Below are 15,444 nucleotides of genomic sequence, written 5' to 3'. Positions count from 1 at the left end.
AAAAAAAAAAAAAAAAATGACACTTTTGAAAAAATAACAGCCCCTGCCCTCTTACCTGTTTAAGGATTTCAGCTGCCGTTTCATGCGAGCAATCAAATATCACATAGAACTCCTTGCCCTTCTTCATCTCCTTGAGTAAGGGCTTGGCATCTTTATTTCCCGAGGGCAGCTGGCGGATTTTGATTTTAATGTTGTATCTGGAGGGTGCTTTGATGAGCTCTTGCAGACGAATTAGACCTAGAAAACGACATCCACCAATGGAAAAGAGACTGATCCGTATTGTTCAGTGCCATTTACAGACAAACATACTATTCCCAAACTGTATCAAGCTGCCACCCACCTAAGGGTCACACTAGGGACATCCCATTCGTCCTTCCTTATTCTGAGGTAGATTATACCGATATTTTTCCCTTTGTGGCTATGTGTGGCTAGGAAGCACAATTTTCCCAGGTGTATTTTGAATTTATTTAAAATGCAATTGCCCTCTCCAGTTTTCAAACTTTACCACTGTAAACGTTTGGTAAACAAAAATTTGTTTGAAGTTTATAAAGGTGCTCTCTTTAAAAGCCAAAGAACAACAACAACAACAACAACAAAAAACAAAAACAAACAAAAAACCAAAACCAAACAAACAAAAATACAAAAACAAGAATTTCTTGGGATTGTTAGCTTTGGTAAGCTTGTCGTCCTTAAGTATTTACACATAACATTCTGTTTTGCAGCTGGACTGCTTTATTATAACTTAACTATTTGTAAATGACTAATTACATTTCTTGCTAATATGTTTAGAACTGGAAAATCCTATGAATGCTCTGAATTTTTAGAGATTATGATAATAAAAGCAGAAAAACTTCTTTAAAAATTGACCATTGATTGATACTTGTAAAGTGTGCACAGCTGACTAACAAAGCGAGGAACGAACGCTTCCTTCACTACAGCTACGGATCCATGCACCGTTCTCTGCTAGCGGCGCATTAGGAGGGTAAGGCAAACAGCCCTAAAAAGCCTCCATCTGATTTCCCCTTGTGTTAACTGGTGTTTGCGGCACGGTGTGATGGCGTGTCTCACTCAAGGGCTCTCTTCTCATTGGAAAATTGACCTTATAAAGTGTGCAGTGTGGTGCCTTCAGGATGTTTCAGCTTCGAGAAATCAATAAGGTATAGTAAGCATTAGGGGTATTGGGTGGACATGGTGGTCTGCAGGTGCAAGATCAAGATGTCACACGGAATCCAGCTACTTCCAGACGATGCCTGCCTTCCTCCCTTCTCCCCTTCCTTCCTTCCTTCCTTCCTTCCTTCCTTCCTTCCTTCCTTCCTTCCTTCCTTCCTACTCTCTCTCTCTCTCTCTCTCTCTCTCTCTCTCTCTCTCTCTCTCTCTCTCTTTCTTTCTTTCTTTCTTTCTTTCCCTCTCTCTGTCTCTCTTTCTTTCCTTCATTTGTTTTACTTTGCTATTTTCCCCCAGAACTCACATTTACTGCAGCTTAAATTAGAAGGGTTTCTCTAATTGCCACAGGTAGGTTTGAATCTGAAGTACTGAACAGCAAATTTATGACATTGCTTTTCAGAGTCAGATTTGCAGGGGCAAGGGAGGTGGGGGAGATTGTCGTAGAACGGTGTCATGTTTTGGTATATTTCATCCTTTTTGTCTTTGTTTTGGAAATTATTAGATTCATAGCCTTCCTGGACTCTTGCTCCTTTTCAAATTACTCATGTAGTTGAAGACTTTAAGGTTTCAAAAGTAAGGAATTTGTGTTTTTCTAGATTCCCTTATCTCGAACCGCTGGTGAGTACTAAAAGAATGAAGCACACAGATTTGTACATTTGTTACTTGTTATATTTGTTGATCCTCTTAAGAATTTTATGAAACACGTGTTATTATTTTTATTATTTCAAGTGCAGAAACAACCCTAAACAAGTAACTTACTCAGGGTTACAAAAACATTTGAGAGGAACCATAGATTGAAATCATAATTTGTGACTATAATGCTTTTTCTTTCCACTGCACTATTCTGCCTTATGAATACAAGCTACTGCTTCTGAGGGGAAAGATACAGTTGAGGATTATTTGATGAGATGGAGAAAATATAGGATCAAGGACAGATTTTCCTTTCTCCTTTTCCCCAGGCTCTATACTTCAAAATCACACACACACACACACACACGCACACATTTTAACTTGAACATGACCAGAAACGAGAGCTCAGTATGTGGCCTTTATATAAAATGGGAAAAGACATTTTAAAAGTGCATTTCATAGGCTGCAATGAACTGCTCTTTCTTTGCAGAATGGAATGTCAGTCTTGAAGGGAGTCTTTCTGTCTTGATGACTTGCAGACACTCTCATGGCATTTAAAATTTACATGCAATTTCTCACTATATTCATTCATTTTTAGGAAAAAATATTTCCTGTAAGTTCATTAGCTTCTAAGCTCTGTGTGAAGCTTGTAAATTAAACACATTCCTGCTGCCTCGTCCTTGTATCCCACGGGAGACTTTCATACCGGAAATCTCAGGAGGTGGGTGGGGCATCAATTACCACGACATTTAATAGATCCGGGATGAAGCTGATGCAGGGTGGGGTAGCTTGCTCAAGGTCATCTAGCTAATAATGGCAGACTCAATGCCTAAAGTCAAGTCCACTTCCTGTTATCAAAGTAGGGCTTTGCCCACCAGATCAATGGCACTGCTTGACTTTTGGATTTCAGATTAAATAATGGAATGACTGACTTATTCTACAAACAAGTTCCTGCAGAAGCAAATAGAGAAAGAAATTTTGGGCCAACCTAAAGTATGGAAGCTTTATTAAACACCTGAGGTCATTCACATGCATGATCTCCCCTCCCCAATGAAAGTAAACATACACTCTCACAATTGTTTCATCAAGGAAAATACATTTTAATACTGAGAGAGGAAAAACAAGAGCAATTTGGTACAAAGACCAGTTTCTGAATGGAATAAATTTATCTCCATGAAAAACTTGCCTCTCCTTTTCTCAATTGCCAGTATACAGGTAAATGGGCTCCGGAAAGAGGGGGATAAGCAGATTTGAAGATTACAGACCTAAGCTGTGAGAAGAACAAGGAGCAAGGAATAGTGATTTTACAGTTCTTTTCCTGAAGCAACTGTTTGCTTAAGAAAAGTCATTCTGGCTTCATTAACACATGATATAGCATTTACAATTCAAAAAGCTGTTTTAGTTCACCGGAGACAAAATTTAGAGGCAGCTTTCCTTTTTTGTGTTTGCATTTTGCAGCAATCCATCAATTATTTACATTTCATTGTAATGAATAGGTGAAAACAGTATTTGTTAAACAAATAATTACTGCAGGGGAAAGGTGTGTGCTGCTTCTGCTCTTGGTTCCAGCTCTAGCCCTGTGGAAGTGACCTGACACAGCCCTGCTGGAACTCCAGTTGCAGAGACCATGCATGCCACGCTGGTAATGCTCTTCTAGGCCATTGGAGGGGAGGGGCTTTAAAAATGAAATGCAGACAAATCCAAGTGAGTTACATTATATAATAAAATTGATCTCCTCTTGGCTTTTCAAAACTGTCGATGTGAATGACATAGGAAGGCTGAACTGTGCAGGACCAAAGGAGACTAAAAAGATTTGACAACTAAATGTTATGCATGATCCAGGGACAAGGAGTGAAAATGAAATTATACAGAGTCTATAATTCCACATATTTTTTAGATAGTATTATTGCACCATTTTAAAATCTCCCACATTTGATAATTATATTGTGCTTATAGTAGGGAAGGCCTTTGTTCTTAAGAAATACACACTAATGTATTTGTGGGTTAAAAGAGTCACAGTGTGGGGCCCAGGATTTAGCTCAGTGGCACCATGCCTGCTTTGCAAGTGCAAGGTTCTGAGTTCATTCCCAATACCTCTCCCCCCACAAAAAATAAGTAAGAACAGTCACATTGTCTACAGCTTACTTTCAAATGACTAAACAATGCTACTACTATTATTGTTATTGCTGTTGCAGTCCTTTTGTTTTTTTGTTTGTTTTGTACGGGGGATTGAACTCAGGACCTAGTGCTTGCCAGGAAGGCAAGTGCATTGCCGCTAAGCTAACTCCCTGGCCCTTGCTGTTGCAGGTGTTTTTACCATGAGAAAATGATGGGGCATTAAAACAAATGTGCTCAAATAATAAAAATTGCTGAATCTAGATGACAGTAGATAGGAGTTTATTGTATACTTAAATTTTCTCTTTGTATACTTAATTTTTCTCTAAGTTTAAATCTTTCTGAATAGACAGATAAACCACGCAGCTATAAAATAATATCATAGAGCTTGCTCCCCACCCCTGTTCCTAGAACGCAATTAGGAAAGTGCCTTTGGCTTGAAAATGCTTTAGTGAACAGCCTGTTTTTTTAACCGAAGTTTGAACAAGGCTCTGTATAAAGAGGTAACCTTCAAAAATATCCAAATGGCCAATTCTATATACTTGCTTTGACCATGTATATTCTCTGTGTGCTCAGATATGATATAAAAAAATGCTTAATAGGTGGAGCAAATGGAATACAAAAAAAAAAAAAAATCCTGCCCTTTCCAGTGGATATTTAAAATATCTTCTCCCTTCTCCTTCAGTGATAACAAACTTTGCTATTTACACAGCCCCTTTTTTAATGAAGTATGCGACATGCTTTATTAATAGCTCAATAAACCTAGAATACACCTCTGAAATGGACAAGTGTCAGTGCTATTTTACAGTGAGGAAAGTGAGGCACAGGGAGGTTAATTGTTTGGATGGGCTCTGAAAATAAGCCATAGATGCCAGGAATTGGCAGAGACCTTGAAGGTCAAGACCCTACTGGATATAGGAATCCCCTCCACACAGCTGCTGCTGAACATCTCTCCGTGTTAGAAAGTCTCTATTTTTACATTGCAGTCCAAGCCATTTTTGAATAGCTTTAGTTATATTTAATGAATCTGATTGCAAAAGGAAAGTACCTAGGTTTTCTTGAGCCTTAATCCAATTCCCTGTTCATTAAACCACCTGAGTGGGTTTGATGCTCTAAAAATGAATGTAATAAACCATTGGGACCCAAAGATCAGGTCACACATTTTAAATGTTAATATTGTCTTCATTTGAATTCAGAAACATGCAAAATAGCATTTCATACACTTGTTGATATATTAATGTGCCCAAATCTAATAGGATTCTAAAGGGGATCCTACGCATAAAGTGCGGATCCTCTAAAGGGAGAGAGAAAAAAAATCAGAACTGAGAAGTAGAAGTGGAAATGGAAATAGGGAGTGAATCACCTGGAGGAAAGTAACATTTTTAAGTGGACATCGATCTTCATATGTTTGAGTTTTCAAAAGTACAACGAAAAAGGCTAGTTGGAAAACATTCCAAAAGAGAAAATGTGTCCCTTGATTGTGAAGGACTCGTAGAAGAGTGTGGCCAAAATACTTGAGACGTATTAGGTTGCAGTTAGCTCAGACGAGATATTTTGGTACTGAATCTTAGATAATATCAATGGTAACTAAAAATAATATACCTGGCACATGGCGTCTGAAGATGAGTCTCCTGAGCAGAATTCTGAAAAACTGACTAGGATTCTGGTCAGAGAACTGGGTGGGAGTATGAAAGCTAGAAAAGAGTGAAACGAGAGAAAAGGAATGGCCATTTTTTGCCTTGTTAGTTCCAAGTAGTAAGAATTTCCCAACTCTCAGCCATCTCAAGTGGCACTGTACAGAGACACGCAGCAGAGCGTTTTGGGTGGCACCAAGTGATTTTAACAACCCAGGTGGGTACACTGATTGCTGAAAGTGAAAAGTTCACTTGTTCTTTTATTCAGCACTGATTATATGCACAGTATCCCTCATTTTGGCTGGATTAACCATGACAAAATGTTGCTTTCCATTGGTTTCAAATGTTAGGCTTCTGTCAAAGTCTTGGTTCAATGTTTTCTTTCTTTTTTTTTTTTTTTTTTTTTACCTTTGGAGAAATGGAAATACGTTAGATTTCCTAAGAAATCCTAAGTTACTATTTAAATATAGCCACAAAAGTAGCTGTTTCATTTATTCGCAGGATGGTTGAGCACATTAAATGAGTTAATTCTCTAAAAAAAAAAAAATGGTGCACAACACATAGTCAGCACTCAAGAATTTAGTTATTGTTGTTTCTGTACTTGCTTGCTATTCTCTCATGATTCCTCCCAGGATTTATTTTTTTCAATGACTGACATTTTTATGTATGTTAATCTCATTTCAAATTAATCCTCACTGCAAAGCTCTGAGACTATATTTATTGTAATGAATAATCACTCTTTATTGTAGGCTATATTTTAGAAATCTTATAAGATTGTGATGTATTGAGAAAAATTATCTAAGAAAGCCATAGATAGATGAAGAAAACCAACCCCTTCAAGGGCAATGTGTCTCTTTAGTCCAGGACTTGAGGCATCTGTCTGGGACTCATTTTGTTGCTGGACTTATGCAATCCTATTTTATATGTTGAGATTGCTCAAATTGGTATCACTTTCCTGGCCTGGGGATTTAGCTCAGTGGTTCTGCAGCCCTTCAAGTGCAAGGTTTTGAGTTTGATCACCAGAACCAAAAATAAACCAACAAACAAAACCAAAACAAAACCTATATCACTCTCCTGAACTCTAGATTCATACATGAACTGCCTAGTCATAACTCCATTTATATGTCTACAGATATCTGAATCCCAAATTTAGCATATTTATAACTGAATTCCTGATATCATCCTTATTCATCCAAACTGTTGCCACCTAAGACCTCCAGCTCAAGTGATGACAGATCTTTTCTTTGGCCCAGGCCAGAAAGTGTAGAGTCCTCTTTGGCAACTCTTTTTCTTATCCCACACTCCCTCAGGACATTATTATTAAGGATTTAATTTTCATTTTTTAGTTCACAGGTATGAATTCAAAATAACCTGCCTCACAGGCTCCACAACATTAATATTGTGTAAGAATAGAGCACAACCTCCCTGTTCTTATGCACCATTTAAAAATAAACTTAACATATGGCACTTGTCTCATGACAGAGGAAAGCAATGTGCAAATTGAAACTCGGAGCAAAACTTTGCTATTTCAGAGGAATGGGAGAGAATATGCTTCCTATTTTCTTGTAAAACAGGTTAATCTGAGGCAAGTTTGTGCAACCTGAGATGACTCAAGCTCCTCAGAAATTAAATTCCTCAATTCAAAATCTGCACCAAGCGGACCCAAAGGTAATGATGGGCACTAGATCCGATATGACAAAAGGATAGTCAAATTAAAAGGTAAATGCATGCAAGTCGGGAACATCTGTGATGTTATTTATATAGTTTTATAAAAAACCCTGCAGTGCTTGACTGGTCAATCAAACAGTGCAGTTTTACCACACAAATGGTGGCAAAGGAAAGAGGACCGCGGCACATAGTGAAAGTTTGCAAACAGGGAACAGATTCAAACATCCTCAGGGTGTAAAGCCAGCTCTGCTTCAGAAATATTTCCAGCCCTGGTTGGCTTCTTACTCTTCCATGGCCACCACCTCTTGTTTGGTGCCTGTAAGTTACCTGCTCGGCTTCCATATTTCCTCCTTGACTTCCACAGTGACTTAGTCGTACAACAACTGAAGAATCCATTACTAATGTGAATCTGGTCTCGCTCAAAACTTCCTCCATTTTTTTTCCCATTTCACACACAGCGAAAGCTCATCCAATGATGGACAGAGAGCTGCAGGGTCTAAAAGTTCCTCTCTTCTGACTTTCTTTCCACCATCTTCTCCTCTCCCTTCACACCAATCACACTGGCCTCCTTCCTGTCTCTCTCATGTGTGAGGTGTACCCTCGTGTTAAATTGTAGCTGCTGTTCTTGCCCCAAATTCGCTCCGTGGTACCACATGGTTTCTCTTCTCAGCCCCTTCCAGTCTTTGCCCAGATCTCGCCTTTGCAATCTGACATGACATTGACTTCTGCAAACTGCACTCTTGGCTCCTAGCTGTCCTGTCCCACTCTCTCCTTCTTCCACAATGCTTATCGTGTTTGAAAGGTGTGATCCTGTATAGGTGGATACGCTGCTTTTCTTTAGGCTTCAGTGTAACCTAAGTTGCTTCAGGTTAAGATTTTTGTTCTTCTTTGTTCACCAAGGCCCCACAACAAAGACTATTCTGGGGATAGTCAGAGAGTTGGAAATTAGTTCAGGTCTCATCCAGGGCAACATCTTGGGTACTACAGAAGTCTGTATCAGGATTGTTCTTTGACAAAGACCCCGATAGTCTGGGCTTAATTTCCCAGGGGCAAGGAGCTAAATCCTTTGGAAAGAATACATTCTATATCCTGAGAGCCCTATAGGTTAAAAGTTCAGCCTTTTGTTAATGCTAGAGCTGCTTCTCAATCTCTTCCCACTGTTGTCAGAGGATTTAGCCAAAACTTTCGTTCCATGGCCTTGCAGATAGTTGTCAACCGTAGCCACTGTCTTTCTAGTGTTTACTGGTTTTGCTTTATAGCCTAAACATTTCAGTTACTTCAGCTTTACTCATTTATCCCGCACATAAGTGGCCTCAATTTCCAAGTGTGTGGTGGAGTGAGGACTGGAGTAGGTATGAATGTGGGAAACTGCCCTGTGCACACGCACTTCATAGAACAGGAAACATTTCTGTTAGAAACTTTCTACTTTTGCTTACATACGTTTTGCCTAAATATTTAAAGGGGACTACAATGATGATTCAGGATATTTTATTTATATGTACAAATCTTTCAACATATGGATTTTTAATGATGGAACTTAACACAGGGCTGCCAATACAGGTTTATTTTAGCTTAGGGCCTTTGCACTTTTTGTTCCTCTGCCAACCTGCAATGCTCTCTCCACATTCCACATGACTCCCATATGGTTTGTTCACTATCTTCTTTAATGTTTTACTCATATATTATTTTCTAATAGGAGTTTTCTGGTATCCTTACTTAAAATTGCAAAGCCCTCTTCATGCCCTAGTCTCCCAAGTTTCTCAAATGTTATTTGCTGCTTTATTTTTTTGTAACATTCCCTACCATCTATTATACTAAATATTTACTTAGATATTTTATTCATTAGATAAATAGAGTCTGGAATCCATGATGTCTGAGACATTTTTGTGTGCAGCATAGAACAGTGGCCGGTAGAAAATGTGTTTTAAACAAGGAGTGCTCTCTCTCTCTCTCTGTCTCTCTTTTTGTGTGTGTCTCTGTCTCTCTCTCTGTCTCTCTCTCTCCCTCTTTCCCTCTCTCTCTGTCAGCCTGCCTATCTTAACATCTGAAAGAATGTGCATCAAGTATTACCTCTGATGATTTTCCTGGATGTTTATATCTTCATGAAATTTTTCATTGTAAATAAGAAATTACCCCAAGAAAGCTGTCTTTTAAAAATAAAAATAGAAAAGTAAAACTTTTAGGAAAACCCATTGAAGAAAGAAGCAATTTAGGTATTAGAAAAGGACAAGCATAGCAAAGACTATGTGTGTTTGGCTGTTTACTCACTAGCTCAAAAAAATCACCTTACCAGTTAATTTAAGAGACAGGTGAAACTTTAATGTGAGCTTTCTTAGTAATTCAAAAAATAAAACCCAGGCAGGCAGCAGAGGATGTGGGAAGTGTGTGTGTGTGTGTGTGTGTGTGTGTGTGTGTGTGTTTTGCCAATGAAATTTCTTTTTCTCATAAGTTTATTGGTAATTTTTAGATATACAGTACATTACATTCATCATTGGGATCTTGTACCTTTACATGACAGGTCTTGGTTCTCATTTTTTCCCCCATACCCTTGCCCTCCCTTCATTCCCTCCTCCCTTCCCTATTTCCAAAAATTTTTTTTCCATTTTTTCCTTTTGTCATATTTTTCCTTTCCCTTATTACCTTTCCTCTGCCCTTCCCACTTCCCCTATACCTTTAGCCCTTTTCTTCCTATTTCACATTGTCAGTTATACCATTTGCCAATGAAATTTGGATCAGCATTTGCTTATTCAGAGTGGGCTGTCCAAGCTGGCTGTGTAGGTGGCTGCCTAACCAAGTGTAACAGAACACTTTGCAATCCCACCCTCTCTGGCATGCAATGTTCATGCTTTCACTGTCTTTCAAAGAAGCCAAGTTTAAAATGTACTAAGATAAATTTAAAGTAAGAAGCAACTTTCAAAGTCATTATTATCCATCAATACTCTTGGGATTTAGAACATGTTATCTCCAGGTATGGTACCTTATGGTACTAAATATTCCGAACTGAAGAAGATTAAAATGGCTTAGAAGCAAAGTCCTTCTGACCTTTGGCCCTATTGCTTCTAATTGCCCTTTCTCTCCCAAAGCAATCCTAGATACTATAACTCTTTTCACCCCAAATAAGCCATGAATCTTAGAAAAATCAACTTCATCCTTCTCCCTTGAAGATTCTCTTCCAAGAGGGCCCTGTTTCGTACTCAAGAAAAAGGAACGCTACACAAAGAGTCTAAGAATAATCAAATAGGCATTGCTGGATTTTCCCCCTCAGTCTATTACCATTTCATACGGGTTTTCTTTCCTCATCCAACGAAAGCATAGGGATAGACAGTTTTAGGGGCTGGGGCTATATTAAAGATGTAGAGTGCTTGCCTAGCAGGTGGGGTCGCTATTCAGCATTACAGAAAGAAAGGAAGAGGGAGAGGGTGGGGCAAGGGGGAGACAGAGAGAGAGAGAGAGAGAGAGAGAGAGAGAGAGAGAGAGAGAGAGAGAGAGAATATAAAAGAGAGAGAGAGAGAGAGAGAGAGAGAGAGAGAGAATAAAGAAGAAAAAGAAAGAAAAAGAAAGAGACAGAGACAGTATTCTGGGTCTTTAGGTCTTTATTTGAAAGGTTCCCACGTCACATAAAACCCATTAAATAAATGTTTCATGCTTTCTCTTGCTAATTTTCCTTTTGTCATAGGGTTGTCACCCATGGCCTCATGATGGATGAGGAAGAATATCATACCTTTCCACCCCTTCAACACCTGTCTGGAAATTTGTTTGTCAAATTAATCAGGCTGTCACTTGGCAAAGGCCAGAAAGATGGAGACAAAAGAGTGACAAAGAAGCTAGGAAGGACAGCTGGAGAGAAGGGAAAAGAGTTTGAAAACCCAGAGAGCAACACACAAGAGAAGCTGTGAGCATAAACCGAACCGATCTCCCGCAGCTTTCATAAACTCTGACTTTCATAAAATTACAAATCTTACTTTTTAGTTACATTTCTTTTCCTGTTTTCTTTTCTTTTTATCTCAATAGTTTATTAGTGCTGTGGGCTGAGCCTGAAGATGGCCTTCCACCTTGTCCTGACTCCCTTTCTCCTCCATAGATTTGACCATATTGTCAAACCTGCATGGCATGGCCCAAGAGACAGTTACATTGTGTACCTTCCCTGTTCCCTTCGTGTGCATGCCCTGGTCATGAAACAGTCATGCTATATGCTCTGCCTAGGCCATGTGGGCCACATGGCAGTAGTTACCCCACCTTCCTACACTATAAATAAAGAGCACACTGGACGCCAGATGGCCATTAGCTCATCAGGCTGTGGTCCCACCTGGTCACGGCTATCAAAAATAATCTTGATCTCTTTGAGGTGTTTTCCTCATTCCCCACCTCTCTCCCTGGCTTTGAACCCTACACTGTGCAGGTTGAGGCATGTTAGTATGTGTTTGTACTATGTAATGTTTACATTTCTTCTGGGGAATTGGTATACGTACACAACTCATCTTAATTCTTTTTTCAACACCTTTCCCTCCCTTCTTTCCCTCTCTCTCTTGATCCTTTCCCCTTTGAGAGAGATCTATCCCCCGACTTTTTATTACTCATCTTTTATTTGGCTCTTTATTGTTTCAGTTTCTCATATAAGAGAAACCCTGTGATATTGAAGCTTGTGTGTCTGATTTGTTGGGCTGAACTAGAGTCCTGAGACCAAGTATGTCTAGCTCAGCATATAGTTTTTCTAAATGAAATTCTACCGAAACACTCTTTGTTCAGTCAGTTATGTGTTTTTTTATAGTGATTTTTTGGCCACCTGACCAGACTGAGGTAGTTGTGACCAAGGCCACATAGCCAGAGGCGTAGCCTATGCTATATAATATTTTGCTCTTTACAAAAAAGTTTACAGACTACTGTTCCACACAAAGCAATGGCTGTGGGCCAATTTTGCTGAGATTGGCCTTGAGAAAGCAGAAACCGCTGCATCTCCTCCGCACTGCGCTTGGTGCTCAGCTTCTCAGCTCTTCTCAGTGTGCGTGGAGGGAAGGAAGCCAGGCTTCCACCAGGGGTCTAATGAAGCAGAGCGGGTGTCCAGTGGGCAGCAGTTTCTCATCGTCTCCCTGGGTCACCTCCGAGTGCCAGATCAGAGGCACATCAGTGACTGCTGGGAAGAACAGCCAGGAAAGAGAGGCCGAAGAGATGAGGCGAGACACAACTTTACTCCTCCCAGGAGCTCTCTGCAGCCTTTCTAGCTCTGCCTGCTCCCGTTGAGTGAACTGAATTTTGTCCTTAGAGACCTGCTCACAGCTCCCATTGATTTCAATGGGAGTAATGGGCCATTTGGTCCCACCACATCTGTGCTGGCTGCAGGCTATTTAGCAAACTCCTGAACAAATCCCAATAAAGTGCTCTTTAATGGGTACTTAATTTTGTCGTGGAGGCAGGTGCTGAGCACACCTAAGTCCTTTCCTTCCCTTCAGGTTTACTAAGTTTCCTGCTTTTTATGGCTTGATAATTACTGCCATAGAGAACCCTGAGTTAAGCAGTATTAAACCCCCTCCAAGTCACAAGATGTCAGTTTTTATTGATCTCAGATGATCTGTTTACTCTCTGGGTTCCAATTTAATGGCTGAATTGATTATTCATTTACATTTTTAATGTCGTTGTGGTTAAAAACATTTTAACATGAATCATCTCTAACTTATTGGGTGACACACAAAATCATTTTGGATTTTCCATTTCAACAAGTATTTATTACACATCTGAGTTCAGGTGAACTTATCAAGGATAAAAAGGTCATTTCAGTTTCTGGTAAAAGGTGCTAGAAATTATAGTTGTACATTTCTCCTGCGTGAAGTTATTGTCACTTTTGAGTAACCATCCAATGTCAGTAGGTGCTTAGGACATTAACTTTTGTGTCACAGGCTTGATTATATTTTATTTAAGTATGATTTAAAAATCTATAAGGCCTACACCTTTGTTTGAACTCTTTCTTAAATCAAATCCATGTATCACAATGAGTTGTTTTCCTTTTACATGATTTTGCTTTGCTGGAGATGCAGATATAGTGAGAAATTATACTATGGAAAGCTTGATGTAATGAGAAATAGTATGGTTTTATTAGCTCATGAAATTCTCTATTTAACACAGGTAGGCAACTTGTAGATCTAGCTACATTTATGTTTACATTACAGTGTTCTACCTCAAGGCTCTTTGAATATGCTTATGGAGTTCGTTTGATGATATGTTTTCTTCCTTCATAGCAAGCAGGCAAAGCTCTAAAAATATGACTGCTGTGGCTTATTCCACTCAGTAGGATTGCTTTGAATATAATATTTATGAATTATATATCCAATCGCCTACCACCTTCACTCCTTTCAAAAATGAGATGAGGCATAAGAAAATACATAATGCATATTTTCAGCCATAACAGTCACTTTTATCTGAGAGTATAAAATGAAACCAGAGTTTAGTGCCATATACTGGAGGCTCACTATTTATTTTCTGGGGAATAATAAGTGCAAATGCTTGGTGGAAAGGGCAGTGAAAAATGAAGTAGCATTAAATGTTTGAAAGTGATCACCTTTACTAATTTTTGCCCTTACTTTTATTAGTCTCATTACAAAATATGTAGATCAAGGAAATGAGTTAATTTCAATCAGAGAAAGAAATTCAAATGTTCGATAATATTAATTTTTATGTGTGGAATTACTAAGCTCTTTTCTATCTGCCAGACCTGTGACAGGTAGCAAATTAAAAAAAACAAAAAACAAAAAACAAATAAACAGATAAAATTCCAATTGTCAGGAAATCCCAATCTCATAGGCTTGTGACCAGATCGTTCAAATAGAACATGTGGTATAATTCTTGTATTTCTTTTTTTTTTCAGCTTTAATTGAGTTTATTGGTACATTTTAGGGATACAGTACAGTTACATTCATTGTTGGGATCTTGTACCTCTACATGGCAAGTCTTGATTCTCATTTTTTCCCCTTACCTCTGCCCTCCCTTCACCCCCTCCTCCCCTCCCCATCTACAAACACTTTATTTTCATCTTTTCATTCTCTCACATTTTTTTCTTTTCCCTTTTTACTCTTCCCCTACCCATCCCACCTTCCCTACACCTTTAGCTCCTTTCTTCCCATTTCTAAATGTCAATAATCTTATTAGAATCTTATGCATTGTTGCAGATTATTTACACCAGGGAAACTATTTGGTATTTACACATGTGTGACTTATTTATTTCACTTAGGAGTGTATCTTCAATATGTATCCATTTTCCTATGAATGAATCTATTTTCTCGTTCTTTATGGCTGAGTAATATTCATTCAAGAGATGCAGATGAAAACAACACTGAGATTCCACCTCACCCCACAAAGAATGGCTGCTATCAAGAAATCACACAATAACAAATGTTGGCGGGGTTGTGGGGAGAAAGAAACCCTTCTCCATTGTTGGTGGGAGTGCAGACTGGTGCAACCACTGTGGAAATCAATATGGAGATACCTCAAAGAGCTTGGACTGGAGGTTCCATTTGACCCAGCCATCCCTCTGCTGGGTATCTTTCCAAGAGAACTAAAAGAATCATATCACAGAGAAGTATGTACATCCATGTTTATAGCGGCACAGTTTGTAATAGGTAAATCTTGGAAACAGCCCATTTGCCCATCCGTTGGAAACTGGATAAAGAAGATGTGGTTTTTCTATAAAATTCTTGTATTTCTAAAGTGCTCCTGAGCAGTCTGGGTCTCAGAGAGTTTGGGAAGAGGTAAGAGTTGAATGTGATGGTGGTGAATGAGGGAATCCTCCAGCATAAGAGTTTTGTAGAGAACCTACTGAGGGGCCAGCGTCAGAAGAGAGGGTATGGAAAGCATCTAGGGACATTTAGCAAATGATGGACTTTTCATCCTAGCTGATGTGAGAAGTAAGTTTCTTTCTTTTTTTTTCCCCCCCTTGGTACCGGGAATCGAACTTGGACCCTTGTGTTTGCCAAGCAGGCAGTAGAACCGCTGAGCCAATTCCCTGGCCCCTTAACTGATGTGAGAATACAGGCAGTAGGAGGAAGCTAGTGCCTGGATTAGCGGAGATAAAAATGACAGGGCAATGAAGAGCTCTGAATGAGAAGGGCTTAGACTTTATCATGTGGACAATGAGCACCACCGGGCGACTGTAAACCAAACAAAACAGACCCTGAAATGGAAGCAGAAGACTGGGGAAGAGGTTCCAGTAAAAAAAAAAAAAAAAAAAAAAAAAAAAGGGGGGGGA

At 39.2% G+C, this 15,444-nt stretch overlaps 1 protein-coding gene across 2 annotated transcripts in view; it reads right to left on the bottom strand.

Moving 5' to 3' along the window:
- The window catches only part of Grik1 (glutamate ionotropic receptor kainate type subunit 1), a 268,271-nt gene that overhangs the window by 131,297 nt on the left and 121,530 nt on the right, over positions 1-15,444 (bottom strand). For both annotated transcript variants that reach the window (XM_033768030.1, XM_033768031.1), the window contains exon 4: positions 56-237. In XM_033768030.1, the coding sequence (XP_033623921.1) occupies positions 56-237 (182 nt within the window). The remainder of the gene's footprint in view (positions 1-55; positions 238-15,444) is intronic.

This window comes from Fukomys damarensis, unplaced genomic scaffold (assembly GCF_012274545.1).
Source record: "Fukomys damarensis isolate Sample0158 unplaced genomic scaffold, DMR_v1.0_HiC HiC_scaffold_24, whole genome shotgun sequence".
NCBI lineage: Eukaryota > Metazoa > Chordata > Mammalia > Rodentia > Bathyergidae > Fukomys > Fukomys damarensis.
Note: the sequence above shows the minus strand (reverse complement) of the source record. Positions and strands in the feature narration are given on the sequence as shown.